The sequence below is a fragment of the Polypterus senegalus genome, chromosome 3, assembly GCF_016835505.1.
Source record: "Polypterus senegalus isolate Bchr_013 chromosome 3, ASM1683550v1, whole genome shotgun sequence".
Taxonomy (NCBI): Eukaryota; Metazoa; Chordata; class Cladistia; order Polypteriformes; family Polypteridae; genus Polypterus; species Polypterus senegalus.
The window spans coordinates 37,221,197-37,240,136 of NC_053156.1; the positions used below are offsets into that span (position 1 = coordinate 37,221,197).

The 18,940-nt window shown below is 38.4% G+C and overlaps 1 protein-coding gene across 4 annotated transcripts in view; it reads right to left on the minus strand.

Annotated features, from left to right (window-relative positions):
* The window catches only part of trip6 (thyroid hormone receptor interactor 6), a 97,021-nt gene that overhangs the window by 6,312 nt on the left and 71,769 nt on the right, over nt 1–18,940 (minus strand). For 3 of the 4 annotated variants that reach the window (XM_039746957.1, XM_039746959.1, XM_039746956.1), the window contains 3 exons: nt 15,330–15,499; nt 11,089–11,267; nt 3,838–3,958 (listed from right to left, as the gene is read on the minus strand). In XM_039746957.1, coding sequence (XP_039602891.1) covers nt 3,838–3,958; nt 11,089–11,267; nt 15,330–15,499 — 470 coding nt within the window. Of the gene's footprint in view, nt 1–3,406; nt 3,446–3,837; nt 3,959–11,088; nt 11,268–15,329; nt 15,500–18,940 lie in introns of all 4 variants that reach the window. The other variant, XM_039746958.1, reaches the window with a different exon arrangement.

The window sequence follows — 18,940 nt, forward strand, 5'->3', positions numbered from 1 at the left end:
ACCAACGGACTGATCTGAAGCCATGAATTAAGGTGGAGGATTTGGGGCTCTAAAAGTGGTTTGGCAGATGTGCCAGCATGAGTGCATAAGTAACTGCAGTACTACTGGGGTTTTCACAAAGAGAAGCAGTCACCCGGAGGTAAATTTAGACAATGTATCAAAAAGTGTGTTGCTTACCGTAACTGAGTATTTCCAGTCTTACTGTGGAGACTGCTAGGATACTTGAATTACCCACTTATCTTCTGTTAATGATACAAATGGATTTCAAGGGTTTTTCTAATGAGGTATAAAAAACCAAACATTTTGCTTACATGTGCTATGACACATAAGATAATAAGAGTATGGATTCTCTGATCTTTACAATATTCAATTAAATAAATTGCCTATTTTTCTAGCTTACATGTCTTTTTACTCTACTGATGGAGACAAAGTGTATTAATTAAATTAGCGGGTGCAAATGCTGCTTCAATAGGTGATTCAGTAGCAGGGCAGAGAAAGTCTGGGATGTATAAAAAGTGACACAGTAGCACAATATACAATGAAGTATGAGCTGTACACCCAAGTAAAAGAGAATTAGATTAGATTTTCTATAGGTTCATATTGCAAAGAATCTGCACATTATAGAAAAGGAGTTTGAGGAGTCCCCTTGTTAAAACAGAAGGCTACATTTTAACAAGTGTCTGGGAATTCCCCAGGGGAATGCAGAAGACGTTGAAAAGGATAGGGGGGCCTGGTCTTTCCAGCTCAGCTTGTGGCAACCATAGGCCTAATAAGGACAAACCAAAATAAAGTAGATTGCTGAAACACTTTTCTCTTTATTTATTTGTTAGGGGACCCACTGGCAATGATGCCCCAAGTAGTCGATTACTGTAGCTCGCTTATGCCAGTTAAAGGGCCCTGCCAGAAACATAACCAATGGTTGGCAAAGCCATAACTCATCACATCTCATCAATCACTTCTGTTGATAGGCCAAATGAGTTTTACCTATGTTAGGAGAAAACAAGAAGGAGGGTGGAAGTGACCGATACTGGATACTGGACCACTCCATGTTCTTGTTAATTCTGGTTCCTGCAAATTCACATTAGTCAGAGAACATGATATGAAGAAAAATCCCATGGGTCCATTGATGATTCTTTCTGGGTGTCTAAAACACCGGCTGGTGGTGGCATTATAATGGTGTGGCGTGAGTTTCCAAGATTCACATTGAGTCCTTCAATAGGAGTACAGTAATGCTCAAATAAGATACAATCTCCTTGATGATCAACTGCACTCATTTATAAAATTTGAAATGTGCATACTCAAATTCCACGACATACACTGGGATTTATAAAGGAAAGCTTGATGGGGAAACAGCGCGTATGTTTACAGCAACTCTAATGCCGGGTTTATACTTCACATGATGCGATGCATACTGCTGCAGACGCTTCTGCTAAACAAGCGGTGTACTGTTTACACTTGCACGTGTACTTTATGGAAATACGGAAGATTCCACCAGGTGGCAGTGTAAAATATCATCACAGTAAGAAAACATTTGACTTCGCTGTGTTGTGAATTGCCTGAAACATCCATTAAATTCCAAGGACACCTTGCCACAATATCTCTGAAAAGGGTGGATGTTTAATGATTACATCCATCAATCCAGGGATGCACCCATATACTGGTGTCATTTTAGCATCTCCAAACCTTTTCACTGTGTTGCTAATTTTATTTGTTTTCTCTGTGGCTCAAATATGCTTTAGCACCTTCTGCTGCTGTTGTGAAGGTGCCAAAAAAAAAGACAGCACAGAAGATGGTAAGTGAGACCTTTAAAACGTATCACGTCATTACAATGGGGAATACATGATGCTTGAAAAGCACCATGAATACATTTGTATGTCAGCATTTTGCCTTACCACAACAAACCATTCATCAAACACTGAAGCACGTACATTGATCCTGTAGGATCCTGTGTCGCATGTTGATAGTAAACAGAGACTTCAACGTCACGTTCCAACTTGAACACACTGCATCCCCCCCATTTTTTGCTGGTACTGCAACTCACGCACGTGTTGCATTCATTTTAGAAGTCATGCTTTGAGGATGCGTAAAACAAACGCCGGGAACGTGTGGCAACCATGAAGAGCGTGAAGTATAAACCAACCCTAATCCATGTGTATGCAAAATTTCAGAGAAATTGGGAAATGATGACACCCTTGATCAAGCAGAGAAATGCAGACAAATCACCTAAAAGACAACTCACGTACATAACTTAATAGCAACAAGCTGTTGTTACTGCGCATTGACGTGACAAACCTATTAAAGTTAAAGTGTGATAAATGTGATGTGCACACTGCATTTTTGTTCTCTTTTAAGAGGGCCACTGCTGCATATTTGCACTAAATCTCAGTTTAGACTACCTGTTGTCACTTCTCAGGCAGCTGGATGACAGGTCAACAATATCTCACTGACAAGCTTCACTCTATCAAGTCCACTGTGCTGGAAGCCATTAACCGACCAAAGAAGTGCTATATCTAGTTTTCTTATGATGTGAGTGCATGTACATATAATATGCTGTTACCAACATAAAAAGACATTTTGCAGCAGTGTCTGGTGTTCCTAATGTAATCAGAGCACTTCAGTGCATTCACATTGCAAAAAGGGCACCTAGCAAAAATGAAGCTGCCTTTGTTACTTGTGAGCAGTGATATTTCATTAATGCACAAGTCATCTGTGATGCCAAGATGAGGCTGACAATCATCAGGACTGCTCATGCATAATTTTGCATATATTATAGATGCCATTTGCAGATTGAAATCAGAGAGTATAGATGTGTTTCTCTTCCCTCCTCCCATTACATGCACACACTGCCGGTGACTAGTGATCCACTCTTTCGCAAGAGATGAGACCAACCCAATCGCCCAAAAAAACACACATTTACAAGAAATACACATTGCAAAAATTATTTTCACGTTTGAAACCATGAAAATGTTTTAAATGAGGCTTAGAAACAGACATACCCCCCCTTCATATCCCTTATATTAAGCTATGGTCAATATTAAATGAACAGCAAAGTTTTCTGGAATATGCTATGTAGAAGAAGAGCTGGGCAAAATGAATGTGTGGTCATGTGCAAAACATTTGGACCCCCAGGTCGAATTATGTTTTGTTGATTTTTGTAAATGAAAAGGGAACAGACTTAAACACAACATATTTGTGTAAATTTTAATGCACAATTACTATTTAATTACTGAATTTGGAAAAAAACAAACCATAAAATGGGGCTTGTGGACAGGTTTTCACTTAGAAAAACAACAATAAGCCCATGGATGCTCAAACTTCTACATATGGCTGTATTGCCAGGGTAAATCTGAAATATCATGGTGAAGTAGTAAGAAGAAAGTCAAATAAATAATTAAAGCCACTCAACTGGTTTGTGAACTGTTTAGCAGCAATTTGCAGAGTAGATCTGAAGGAAAAAAAAAACTTTCTCCAATTATTTCCCATAAGCTCAACAACATCAAAATGTTTAGCTCTTTTCCTTTTTAAATCTCTTAAAAAGCAGTGTTAACAAGTTTTCAGGCATGTGTGCCTTTTTGGATGCAGGAAGCAATCACCACACCTAGTCTCAAGCTTCCTACTCTACAGTAAAGGAAAAACGCCTTTTTCCCATTTTTTTGTAGGATAGGATACGTGGTTATTCACAATCTAAGAGAAACCGGATAAAACTCTAAATCCTCCGCCCTGCTGTTGGCTCCACAACAAAATAAATGATTGCCTATTTACTGTAAAGTAAAGATGTTGACTCCCAGTTACACCTTAATTCAAATCTCAGTATAAAAATGCAATAAACTTTAGTACCTCACACACATAACAGTTGACATGGAAGCTACGGTCCAGAGCTACAATTCTCACAGTCTCTTCCTGTCCCTTTTCCGGCATAATGGCCTCTCCGCACACTGAGCACCGTGGTGCAAACTTCCTGTTGAAATCAGATGAAAATCAGAAGTAAGATTATTGAGGTTTTTCTGCTAACAAGAAATTATAACCATTAGAGACAGCAATGATATGTCTGAGTATGCACAATTGTTTCTTATTAAAAATGGTTTCTTTGTAATGCAAAGCCTTGGGTGTGGATTTGCATGGAGTATCTTGTGTGTGTCCTGTCTGTGAGGCTCCATTATATACATACATGCTTCCTGACTTCATCCCTAAATGCACTTTCCCTTAATTTCCACTCGTTTCCTCGAGTATGTGATTCACTTTTAAGTTAAAAGAATTTTGCAAGATCTACTTTGTCAATGCCACTGAGAATTTTGAAGACCTGGATTAGGTCCCCATGCAGTGTCCTCTGCTTGGACCTAAACAGGTTTAACTCTCCAAGTCCTGAGAAGAAAAGTCTATACTATACAAACGGAAAATAAAGAGATAACGCAGATAGACCAGGAGTTGAAAAATGAGGCAGAAGAGGAATATTTGAATATGCCATATTAAAAAGAAGACAAAGGACTAGAAGGAAGTCTCATAACATGAGGATAAAAGTCCAAGAGGCTTTAATGAATACATACTGTAGGTTACATAAAGAGCTGGAAACAAGCCCCATGGCAAAATATACTCAGCAAAAAAAGAAACGTCCCTTTTTCAGGACTGTGTATTTCAACAATAATGTTTTAGAAATCCAAATAACTTTACAGATCAATGTTTTCCATGCATGTTCAATTAACCCTAATCAATTAATTAACATGCACCTGTGGAATGGTCGTTAAGACCTTAACAGCTTACAGAAAGTAGGCATTTAAGGTCACAGTTCTAAAAACGCAGGACACTAAAGAGACTTGTCTACCGACTGTGAAAAACACCCAAAGAAAGATGCCCAGGGTCCCTGCTCATCTGCGTGAACGTGCATTAGGCATGCTGCAGGGAGGCATGAGGACTGCTGATGTGGCTAGGGCAATAAATTGCCATGTCCGCACTGTGAGACGCCTAAGACAGCGCTACAGGGAGACAGGAAGGACAGCTGATCATCCTCGCAGTGGAAGACCACGTGTAACAACACCTGCACAGGATCGGTACATCCGAATATCACACCTGCGTGACAGGTACAGGATGGCCACAACAACTGCCCGAGTCACACCAGGAACACACAATCCCTCCATCAGTGCTCAGACTGTCCGCAATAGGCTGAGAGAGGCTGGACTGAGGGCTTGTAGGCCTGTTGTAAGGCAGGTCCTTACCAGACATCACCAGCAACAACGCCACCTATGGGCACAAACCCACCTTCGCTGGACCAGACAGGAGTGGCAAAAAGTGCTCTTCACTGATGAGTCACGGTTTTGTCTCACCAGGGGTGATGGACGGATTCGTGTTTATCGTCAAAGGAATTGAGAACGTCTGGGACCTGTTGGATCGCAGGGTGAGGGCTAGGGCCATTCCCCCCAGAAATGTCCAGGAACTTGCAGGTGCCTTGGTGGAAGAGTGGGGTAACATCTCACAGCAAGAACTGACAAATCTGGTCCAGTCCATGAGGAGGAGATGCACTGCAGTACTTCAAGCAGCTGGTGGCCACACCAGATACTGACTGGTACTTTTGATTTTGAGCCTCCCTTCATTCAGGGACACATTGTGAAACATTTTTAGTTTATGTCTTATGGTGTTGACTCTTTTAGTGTTCATACAAATATTTACACATTAAGTTAACTGAAAGTTAAAACAGTTTTTTTGCTAAGTATATATTCATGGGATATAAATTATCTATCAATTTAAACTGAATGTGTTGATAGTTTGGATTTATGGAGAGAACCTTAAGATATTACTCCAGGACAGAGGGATCGAGCAGATGAAGGTTGAGGAACCAGATAAAGCAAATAAAAGGGAATGCCTAGAAAGCTTTATGTAGAACTAGCTCTGCTACCTGCCGGAGACTGGTTGAAATTTAAGAAATCAAAGTAGACCTCAACGTTAACGTTTGTATTGCACCATCTACTAGAACGTATTCTGTAATGTATGTAGTAATGAAACACATTGCACTTGTCATTCTAACAGATGGGACATCATAAACATTGCTACAAATGCTTGTGATGTGCCATCTTTTTTGAATGACAGAGACATAGTCATCAGATGGACAAACAGATACCCAGACACCTGTCCTTTTATTAAGGTGCATAGCAAGAAGTGTGCAATGCAGTTTCTTGGTAGAGGTTAAAGAGCAAAGCATCATTAAATGGACAAAAAGGAATAGAGAAGGAAAATGGCACATTACATGTGCTTAGGACTAATCTGGGTTGAAGATAGAAGAAAGAAGTAGGAGGGATAGAAAACTTTGAACATAATGACAGGAATGGGAAAGGCTTCAAGTCAGAAATGACACAAATGTCTTTAAGACCCAGGAAAGGATATGTTGTGACCTCCAATTCTAAAAGGGAGTATGAAGCTGGGCAGCAATTTAGGTGCCTCCCAAGACAATGGCACATCCTGAGGCTCAAATTTATAGAAGAGAGCTTTAATTTCGATGGAAAAGAAAGTGAAGAGTGGATGGGGAACTGGGAGACATTAAACTTCCCATGACAGGAAACCAAGATGGAGGGATAAAGAGAACAAAGGAAAACAGGCGCATTAAGAACTAAGTCTGGGAGTGATATTCCTGCCTCTGACCTGTACTGAATTTGGCCCAGATGTTTGAAGAAAGGCCGCTTACATCTCCAGGCAAAAAAGGAAATGAGAGTGCAGCCCTCTTCCTAGAACTTGAATAGACGGTTGTGAAGCGACATCATGGCACTAACAAAACAAAAACTGCAGAACAACTTTCATTTGAATAATTGCTAACAGAAAGTGAAAAGACAAAAGGATATTAGTCCACGAGTTAAGAGAGTTACTAAACCCACTTAAAACACTGTGATAATTCGAATTAGGGTGTAAATCTCAATATTAAAGGTATTTAAACAAGATCTCTATCTGGAAGCATGAAGAAAGAATAGCCTTTTGACACAAGTGGGTTAGGGGAGGAAGGCGGATTCGAACCAATTTATTTTATATTAAGTCTAATCTGTGGTGCATCATTTATGAATCCCTCGATAGAACATTCATGGGGATATTCATCAAGCATAATCAAGGCCTGGTTAATACAGGAGACCATTTTAATCAGAGAGATTACAGATCCAAGTATTTAATATATAGGAGCAGATAACTGATTCCATAATGCAGATAAAAGCTCAGGAAGTAAAACATCAGGGGTTTTCTAAGAATCCAGGAAATCCAAAGCCTCCTTAAAATTCTGAGTGGGAATTAATATAGCAGCTTCCTCTTTTCTTAGATAAAGAACTTATTCCACTTTATAATGCATATTGATATTAACATAATTATTAAAATTAAAATAATAAATATACTGTCAAAAAAATAAATAAATGTCGACTATTAAGAGATTGCTTTTTTAAAACAACAGTTTTAATTGTATTTCATGGAGTGTACATAAATAAAGACCTGATTGACTTTACTTGTGAGTAATCAACATGAAGGAAACAATGAGTTTTTAAACCAATGTCTGAAATTTTTAGTGTCTGACCTTATGATTGTTTAAGGTCATAGCAAATCAGACACAAACAGCAAACTGCAGATGTTTAAAAGAGAACAAAAAATCATTAGGAATCAAAGGTATTCTTGGGATGTAAGCGATTTCAATCCGTTCCCTTGCATGTCAATATCTCAGCCTCTGTCATGTGCCTGAGAAGAGATACAACTTTCAAAGTATGGCTTCAAATGGTAGTTCTACCATTCTTGGCTTCCAGATTCCCACATCAGACATTTTCTTGTGACATCGGCCGGCCGTGGGTTTACATTGGCTCTCTTTCTAGACGGCACATTGTTTGAAATGAATAAAAAAAGGAATGAGAAGTAGAATGTGACTGGTTAGATGCAACATGGTGCATCCTCAACAAAACTGTTTAACAGTTGAAGTGTGGGAGTTCACACCCAGGTAAGAACAGAGGTAATGCATACCCTGTTATTTATGCAGATCTACCTTTAATTTAGCCTTAAACTTTCAATGTAAGCCATTTTTATGCCTCCTTGATTTGGGACTCAAAATGTACGAAAATAAATGTGTCACACAGCAGTTCTCAAAGAAGCTGCCACTGAGCCCAGCCTACTCAGTCCACGTGTAGACTGGGTGCATACAAAGCAGCTTCTACTGTGACAAGGACCAAGATGAAAATGTATATAATAAACCTATTTTCATGTACATCAGTTGAGCCGTTCAAAAGTGAAGCCCAGACAAACACTCTTAACTTCATTCACACAAATAAAAAGAATAAGAAAAATGTCAATGAGATCATTTTAAATCTAATAATTTTATGCACGGAAGACTACGCCAGATATATGATAAATGCATATCAGCAATCTTAAGACAATAACATTGCCTTTGAGAACTAAAGACCACTCAGCCCAGCACAGTTACTTTCACCTAATGTTTCCAAAATATTGTCAAATCACCGTGTGGAGGTCTCCAAGGGGCTACTTTCAGTAACACCCACATGGCATTCTGCTCTAAACCTGTGCTGGAAGGACAGAATTAATATGAAGGGTAATATCCAGTGATTGAATATTACAATTAAAGATAACATTGAAAACAATTTATTTGATGCAAATGATTAATTTGATTGCACAATGGTAGTAAGTTTTCCAGATTTATAAATGTATTCATTTACCCAAAAATTCACAAGCTGAAAATAACACAGGAATAAATAGATTTTTGTTGGTCAGAATGGCAGTGCTAAAAGTGAATATGAGCAACAGACCAAACCCTTTCACTGAGAACGTTAGCTCAAATAATTACTGTTCTATACAGATTAGGCCTAAGGCCTTGGCAGTGGGACAATTTCCATAAGAAACAGTGTAAGCTGGTTATTTAAGTCATATTAAATGTGTGCCTATATATTAGTGCATAGTCTATGGAAGGTTCTTACAACCCCCACAAGCTAAATTGAATTTGTATATTCTAACTATTTCTTATCCCTCCAACTATAGAGTACCCTCCGTTAGTGACCTGCCTTGCCATGTGTAAGGCATGGAGGGCACACGGTTTTAATCTGTGTCTCAACATGTCCTATAACATGGAAGTTATCACACTCTAATGAATGTGCAGCATTTAGAGCATAATGAAGGCGAAGTAAAGCATCTTTAAGTATAGAAACAACTTAACATTGACAAGAAAAGCTAAGTTTAGAGAAGAGACTTTTTTTCCATATTGTTTTTGCTTTTATTCTACGTGTTGTGGTGTATGGCTGGCCGTTCTTCCCGGCCAGTACCCCCAAGTCGCCAGGTGGAGCCCTCCCTGCAGTATGGAGGTCCCCCGAATACCAGCAGGGAATCCTGGACTTTGGAGTTTTTATACACAGCCCTGCTGGATACCATGGGGGCCACTAGGAGACGCTGCAGGGAGGAACAATGGTTATTTGCCTTACGCTCTGGAATTACGTCCGAGTCACATGGACAAGGGGAATGACGTGCTTCCGGGGTGAAGAAAGGGACTTGTTATCTAACCTGGAAGTGATAGGAGATCACATGGACTGGGGATTGGAACACTTCCGGGTCAGGGAATATAAAAGGACTGTGGCAGCTTCCAGACGGCGAGCTAAGCTGGGTGGTAGGAGGGCAACGCGTCTGGGAGTGGTGGAAGAGTTTATTATTGATTGTGACTGGTTTTGTTTAATGAGTATTGTGGAAGAGAGGGTGCTTTGTGCACGGTACTGTATGAATAAAGCCTACTTTTGGGCTTTCACCTGGTGTCTGGCGTATTGGACAGGGGTTCAATACTGCCCCCTATCTGTCACAGTGTGCAACAAACTTTTTTCTTTATTCGTGTGTGGACTGTTGGCTTTGAAATTTCACTAAATCGTTTAAAACAAACTTTTGGACTGAGAGATTTCTTTCGACATGTATTTGAAATCCCAGCTTGATCCTGCCTTACTCACCAGCAGCTACAGACTGTTTTTATCAAGTTTGCTTTATGGTTTGAAATTTAATATATGCTATCAAAATAAAAAAGATGGACTGGACCAAACAAGAAAATGCTAATCAAAATTAAGCAACCTGTTAAGCTACGAATGCCACTGAGGAGTGTGTTCAAAATAAGACTGTCAGATTGTGTTACATAACTGAAAACATAGATGAGTGTCACTTCAACATTTTTAATTTATTATAAAGACCTTTTCATAAAATGTTAGACAACAGAACAAAGTAATGTGCTGAAATATGTGACAAAAGGGATGAAATAAGGGACAGAAGAAGGGTAAACCTACAACATGTAAGCTGATTTTAAAACGTTAACAAAATAACAGCTAAAGCATAAACTGAAACTATTAAAACAGTGTACAAAAACATATGCCATTTTTACTTGACTGAAATGCAAAATTCTAAAAAGAATGTCCTATAATAAAACACTTCTATAATTTTGTTTGCTTTCTATCAGTTTACAAATGGTACAGTATTAAGAAATCTTTTTAAAAAAAAAAAAAAAAACACAAAATGAGTGGCAATCATGCAAAGAAAATTGCAAAATACTATTTTTTGCTTTTTCTTAATTTATGATGGCTAATGTCAGGGATCCAGTACCAGGACTTTTATTTATCGATGTACATATTAATGTCAGAATCACTCCATGTTGCTGGTTAAAGAGAAAAAGGAAGGATTATTTGAGAACTCCACAAATCTTATTCACATCAACTTAAACCAAGATTTGAATAAACACCACTCCCTTTGCATAAGGGGCTGGGTGGTCTCGTGGCCCCTGCAGATTTTATTTTTTTCTCTCCAGCCATCTGGAGTTTTTTTTTTTTTTTTTTTCTGTCCTCCCTGGCCATCGGACCTTACTCTTATTCTATGTTAATTAGTGTTGTCTTATTCTAATTCTTACTTTGCCTTTTATTTCTCTTTTCTTCATCATGTAAAGCACTTTATTTGTATGAAAATGTGCTATATAAATAAATGTTGTTGTTGCATAGAAAGCATTATATCCAAAATAGAAATCACAAGTAAAAAAAGAATTAGGTTATAATAAAACAAGACCTGATTTAAAGAGGATACAAAAGTCAAGAGTAAAGCAAACACATGTATACCAACCTGTGGAAATCCTCAATGCAGTGGATCTGAGATGTTGCATCGACAGTGAATGGTACCCCATCCAGGCAGCGATTGCAGACCACACATGTGAAACAGTGAGGGTGATATGCTTTACCCATTGCCCGTAAGATGCGATCTAGGATGGGCTGAGAACATTTAGAACAGCGCTCCAAGGTGGACTTTAAATAGAAAAAAAAACAAAACAGAAAAGACAATTACCACCAGTACGGCACCATGCTGATCATCAGATTTCATTGTCTTTTCCTTTTCTCCAGCTACTTTCTTTACCTTTTTGAAGCATTCACAAATAAGCAAAAACATCACAAAAACATCTTTAGTAATGTTCTCTAGTTTCAGCTAAAAAAAGATGGCTTCACTTTCTCTAATTGTATTTTGTATTTCACGTGCTGCTTATAGAAACAAAGAGGTGTTGTGGCTAATTAGCACTTAAAGCAAAGTCACAAGAGGTTCTCGTCTCTCTTGTCTGCTTTCATAACACAAAAACACTTACGGAGGCATTCAAGTGCTTGTACTACCTTCCCAATTTCTAAAAGAGGAGAGAGGATGGGGGCAAGTGCTTATTGCCGCACACACCACACGATTACAAACCTGGATTGGGACCCAAGAGCAGAGGGTGACACCTCAGCACCCAACCCTCAAGTTTTCCCTGTAAGTTGGAGGACCTGCTGGCAGGGCTGGATGCAGATTAAGATCATACCCAGGACGAAGCAATTGCAGGTCAAGTGCGTTGCTCAAGGGCCCAAAAGAGTAGAGGCACTTCTGGCATTTACGGGATTCGAACTGGCAACCTTTCAATTGCCAGCGCAGATCCCTACACTCAGAGCCTATTACTACTTTTAAAAGCACACTAATGAGGTTAAGCACAGTGTTTTAGTTCATTCTGGCACAATCTATTAGTGGCATTTCTGTTCTCTAATTTAAGGTAGTTCTGGTCCCTTCATTCTTTTTTTTTTTTAATCTATGCTGGTAACATACAGTGTGAGGCAAATTCTGGGAGACGGCTGTCTGAGGACATGGCCAATTAAAACAAGAAGACAAGAGAGTTTTTCCTGAAATGGACTGGCACATATGAAAATGTTCAACTAAACTAAATTACTCAGTTTTAATGCAGGCCGTACATTTACCCAACAGAAGGCGACACAGTTGTCTCTGCTAAAAGGTGTGCGAGTCCTGGCCTAGTCACAGTCCGCATGAATCCAGCATGGCTATGGTTTTCCTTCGAATTTACAAAGGCATGCACGGTAAGGTAAATACATAACAAATTTCTCAGTTGTGACAAGGTGTAAGCGCATGGCAGCTCCTGGCTTGCACCTGATGGTGCTGTGATAGACTCTAGCGATCTCTAGTTTAAAAGTGGAAGAAATTTAGGTAGAATGCCCAGAGGGGACTGGGCGGTCTCATGGTCTGGAATCCCTACAGATTTTATTTTTTCTCCAGCCGTCTGGAGTTTTTTGTTTTTTCTTTCCCCCCTGGCCATTGAACCTTACTCTTATTCGATGTTAATTAATGTTGATTTATTTTGTTTTACAATTGTGTCTTTCATTTTTCTATTCTTTAATATGTAAAGCACTTTGAGCTACTGTTTATATGAAAATGTGCTATATAAATAAATGTTGTTGTTGTTGAAATGCAATTTAGGCACAAAACCTGAAAAAAAAATCTTGATGTGCTCAGCCTTTGACCTTCCTTGCATAACACAGTAATTTGTGTTACATATTGAAGGTAAAAGTGCAATGTGAATGGAAAAATGAAAAAAATATGTATTTACAGTAAATTCTACCATTCTATCTTACCAATAACCTGTTTTGGTGATAAAGATATTTTTATAGAGCAAAATAAAAGTGCTAGGATGTTATGACTACAAAATATGTAGTAAACAACAGGCACAAAAAAAGCAACGCTACAGAGCATTCCTTAATATTACATTACAAGATCTGAAAGCAAAAGACAGAATGATCAATTTAGAGAGCTGCTGCAACATTTCCTCCCAGGAGGGGGCAGCAAGGTCTCATTATGATTTGAAAGCAGCTAAATTCTTAATTGGTGAATGGCTCTAGTTATGATGATACATCTTATACTGTATACGGTGTTCAGTTTTAATCTCCAGATTATAAGAAAGATATAACAAAGTACTGCGATACTGTAAACAATCAATTCATGAACCAAAAGTATACAATTAGTTCAATCCTTTTCAGCCTAGCTGAAGTGTTTAAAATATAAGTGGATCTGTTCAAATTTTTTTGATTTTAAAAAATGTGCAGTTGTTTTAATTTTTTCCCCAAATGGAGGATAAGATAACACTTCACTAGCATTTTTTTTTTCCACAAATCAGATAACTAAAATGAAGTATAAAATTAAGACGGCACAGTGTTGCAGTAGTTAAAGCAGCTGCCCCATTGGTCTACCATCCTGGGTTTGAACCAATGTAGAGTTTTTGCTTCCTCCTTTTGTTCGCTGGGCTCTTTTCCCTGTTCTCCAGTTTTAGCGTGGTCATTCTAAATTTTTCTTGTTTAAGTGTATGTGTGTTTGTGTAGTACTGCAATGCACTGCCACCCTTTTTAGAGTCAGTTCCTGTTCTACCTCAATGCGGCTGAAATAGGCTCTGGCCCACAGCAATTCTCAACTGGACTAAACAAGCTTGAAAATGTTATTAAAGTTAGAAAGTAAGAAAATGAAATCTTTACTTTTCAGTTTTAGAGAATATACTGTAGATTGATGAACTACTTTGGGATGAACAGCTTCCATAAAAACATCTCACAAATTTGATATACATTAACAGTAACAGCATAGAAACTGAACAACTGAATAACATGCATACATACTGTAGTGTATAATGGAGGATATTATTTGTGAAAAAGAGTCTTGAAATGCATTTGTGCTGAAATTACTTAAGAAGAATGAAAATAAAGTGCCAGCCCTTGTTAAATTATTGCCTGGACTTACTTCACCCATTACCAAATGTAATATGCTAGCTTTTGAATAAAGCCAAATTGAAGAACTAAATTCTGAACAGGATATGAAATATATTTTATCATTTTATTTTGGAATTACACACTACAAGATCCATTTAGTTTTCTCTCCAACTAGACTGTGGGTATTAGCAAATGATCAAGCTTTTAAAGAAGACAATGAAGAGAGTGAGAGAAGAAAATAATCATGGCACAAGTTAGTGAAAAGTAATGTTGCTTTCCTGAAAAATAGAAAATGTACACAATAATAATATTTCACACACACACACAGAGGTCAGAACACATACCAGAATTACTAACAAGGAAGAAAACTTTTAACTTGGCAGTCCCAGCGAGGTATTATGTAGACGTATTGCTGTTGGTATAAAGGAATCTCACTCAGTTTTCTTGACACACTTCTGCTGAATAATTTATTGGCTGAAAGTCCTCAGTGTTGGTGTGTCAGAGATAGAGATTGTACAGCATTGTTCATAATGGCACTTAGCTCTGTTTTCATTCTCTCCATTGCTAAATCCTCCAATGGGTCCAGAGTTTGTCCCATAACTGAGCTGGCTCTTTTAATTAGCTTGTTGATTTGGTGGGCAACTCTTGTAGTGATGTTACCAGCCTAGCACACCACAGACTGGCTATCACAGAGTTGTAGAAGATGTGAAGGATGTCACTTCCCACATCAAAGGAACACAGTGTGCTCTGCCCTTTCCTCTATAGTTCCTCTGGGTTATGAGACCAGTCCAAACAGTCATTGATGTGGACCCCCAAGTACTTGTAGGAGTGGACTCCCTCTACATCCACTCCCTGAATAGTGAGTGACTCTTTGGTGTGATGAAAGTCAATAAATAGCTGATTGTCTCTTTATTTAAACACAGAACATTCTCTGATCTGTTTATACAGGTCAGAGTTGGAAGGCAGAAGAGCTTCAGTAGGTTTGGATGTAAGGCAGGAACTAGGTACGGACTGACAGCAGACCATTACAGAGCTCACTCCTGCACATCCCAAAAATAAAACAATTCCATATTGGAAAAGACTAAAGAACAGAAAGAAATTGTAAATAAAGATAAAACAATCTTATATCTGCTCAGAACGAAAACAGGTTATTTTTATAATAAGCAAAAATACATAAATATAAATCAAGTACTTAAACATAAACTAAACACAAATGTATCTTCAAAAACATTTTCCCCCTTCTGGTACAACCACCAGTTTAACACAAGATAAGCCAACTTAAAGAAAAGCAGCAGTTTGTCCACTTACTATATAGCAGTTTTCACAGTAGGACTTTTTTTCAATGGCATAGAATGGCTGTCCACGAAGACGACATTGGCAGGTGATGCATGTGAAACATTCAACATGGAACACTTGATCCATGGCAATGCAACCGGTCCCATCACCAACAACATTATTCCCACAACGAGCACAGCGTCCTAAAATAGGAAGAGACATCACAACAGGCTGGCATGAAATGAGAGACACAGTTGTGCACCATAGCAAGGAGTCTGTCTAGCAAGCTATCATCCAGTTTTGATAAGAGACGTTAACCTCAAATAACCACCCCCCTCTCTCTCTCACTTGCTCTCTGATATAATGATACACAATAGCAGAGCAAATTCTGCCAAAAAAGATTTTGGAATTGTCCCCCCCCCACCTTTTTTTTGTTGTTTTCAAAGTTTGCTAATATGAAGTGAGATTACTGAAAAACTTGTTTTTCTGGAAAATTGTTATAAAAAACACTAAGGTACTGGTAAATTAAAATTAATTAAATAAATGAGTAAATCCTCCATTATCCTTTGTAGATAAAGGCATAAATGACAGCAGTAATTAGGGCGGTGTGGTGTAGTGGTTAAGGCACTGGACTTAACGCACAAACGTTTTCTATTCATTTCCTGCCTCACAGTGTGAACCTGAGCCAACTGCATAACATGTATATTCTGAACTCGATACGTCACCTTGAATATAGGCATTCGAAAAAATCTCTCTCTGCCTATTTAATGGACATTTTCTAGGTGTAAAACCATAGACCTTAATAAACATGACAGAGGAAGTAATTTAAAAATAGAAAGGCAACTTGCCTATATAGTATGTTGCTCTACATTCTCATAAAGTCATATCAACTACACCTACAGTCACTGACTTATCAATTATCACCCTTCCTATCTGTTATATCTTGTTGTTTAACAAAAGACATTAGAGCACTGTTCATAAAAAACAAACCAAAAAGGTGCACATTTACTTACGCTTATGTATTCAACTACTGTAGGAAATAGAAGTGCTCACAGTGGCATGGAGGTTAGTACTGTGACCTCACACAATCAGCACCTGGGGATGCTCACACCACACCTGGGCATTGCCTGTTTTGAGTTTGCATGTTATCCCTATGTATCTGTAGGTTTTTCTCTAGTTAATCAACTTCTTCTTCAGCCCCCAAGAAGTGCAGGTCAGGTGAACTGGTTACTATAAATTGACCTTAGTGTGAGCATGTGTGTGTGAGCCCTACAAAGCACTGGCACCCAGTCCAAGGTATTTCCTGCCTTGTGTCCCCAGAGAAAGGAACTTATGAACTGCAGGAGACAGACAGAAAGTCATACACTGACCAGTACTTACCTGGCATACACCAGCATCATTGAGATTATGTTAAGCAAAGTGCAAAAAACAGTTGATCAAAGGTATTATTTTGAAATGCTCTATGTGAGAGTCTTCATGACGCACATTGGGCTCATGTACATAGCTGTTATCTAGGTAGTTCTGTTATATAAGCAAAGGAATAAAGTTGGACCTCCTTTTACATAGGCCCAATATTGCAATAGTAGTATTATTTTAAATGTCACAGTACCAAAGACATAACAGGGCGTATCAAGCCTAGAGCATGTCAAGCGCCTTGAAAGATGTTACAATAACAGAACTACACAGAATGACAAGGTCATTCAGAACACTATAATATCTGCAAAAAAATTCATAATATTCGACTTCAAATGAGGATGTCTGTTTCTGACAATGCCATAATAAATACAATACCATAATAAAGGATTCTAAATGGCCTGATGAAGACCTCTCAACTCTGACAGAGGATGCTGGAGCATAACATTTTAAAAACCACCAGACACAGTTGTTAACCAAAATAATTAAGCGTCATAATAAATTAAAATCACCCTAATTGACTGTTTGATATGTACTCCCATCTATACTGTAATGCTGCACATTTCTGTTGTGTTGCACATATTTTCCCATTTTGAAAACAAACAACATACAGTAAGAAAGCTGATGTAACATCATGTGACCTCCAGTTGCACAGTATGTTAAGAGTGGTGTTCCACAGGGGTCAGTGCTAGGGCCGCTGCTATTTTTAATATATATATATATACACACACACACACACACACAGTACAATATATATATATATATATCAATTTAAGTAACAAGCTGGCTAAGTTTGCAGATGATGCCAAGATAGGTGGATTAGCAGATAATTTGGAATCCATTATATTTTTACAGAAGGATAGCACACAGGCTTGGCCAGATTTGTGGCAGATGAAATTTAATGTCAGTAAATGTAAAGTAATAAACATTGGAAGTAAAAATGTTAGGTTTGAATACACAATGGGAGGTCTGAAAATCGAGAATACACCTTATGAGAAGGATTTAGGAGTCATAGTGGACTCTAAGCTATCAACTTCCAGACAGTGTTCAGAAGCCATTAAGAAGGCTAACAGAATGTTAAGTTATATAGTGCCTTGATGTGTGGAGTACAAGTCCAAGGAGGTTTTGCTCAACCTTTGTAACACACTGGTGAGGCCTCATCTTGAGTACTGTGTGCAGTTTTGGTCTTCAGGCTACAAAAAGGACATAGCAGCACTAGAAAAGGTCCAGAGAAGAGCAATTAGGCTGATTCCAGGGATACAGGGGTCGAATTATGAGGAAAGATTAAAAGAGCTGAGCCTTTACAGTTTAAACAAAAGAAGATTAACACTAGAATTACCAGAGCCTACGAAAAAACTCGTAAATCCGTCCCACCTTAAATCGCTTCTTAAAATCGTTCACAGCTCTCCACCAGGGTCTTTTGTCCTCTAAATGTGCTGATAAAAATCAGGCTGCAAGCAGCCGGCTATTCCATCCCCCCACCGACTTAGAACGTGCACAAACTTCTCCCAGCTTGGGTCTTGATTGATTTTCTGGGAGTGAAGTGGAGTTTTAGAGTGGAAATAATAGATCGTTGTTTGGAACACACGCATTTCATGTCTGTTCCGTTTCTACAGTAATCTGTGTAAACACATTGTTAAAACAGAAACGTTTTTTATATTCTACTAGTAGATGACAAAATGTAGGCATAAACTCTATAATGTATGAAGTCTGAAGTATCAAATAAATACTTTCACAAAAGGTACAAATCTAACACAACAATTGCGCTTTTATTCAAAAATATAACTGCAGAAACAAAAAGCCGCCTTAACATGCGACATTGACAACTGTTTATTATGACTGCTTCCGTTGCGCAATAGAATCAGCTGCCAACTGGGAATCAAAAGGTCGCGAGTTCGATCCAGCACCACTCCGTTTTGAGAAGTAGACTGCTTTTAGTCTTACTATTTTAGAATAAAAACATACATTTGATTTCAGTCTGTAACAGCCGGTGTAATTTATGATACTTGTAAAGGTTAGCTTTGGGTTTTTTTTTTTTTGTAGTCAGTTTTATTATCTCAGCCGCATTCACGAGCCCAAACACACTCCACCCCCACATCTGACACTGCTGTTTTCACATAGACGCGCTGTAACAGAGGTAAACTCAGCTCCCTTCTACATCGGAGCAAGAATGCACATACCATTGCTTACATACTAAAGTGTCAGCAGGCACTTTTCGTGGCATTACACAC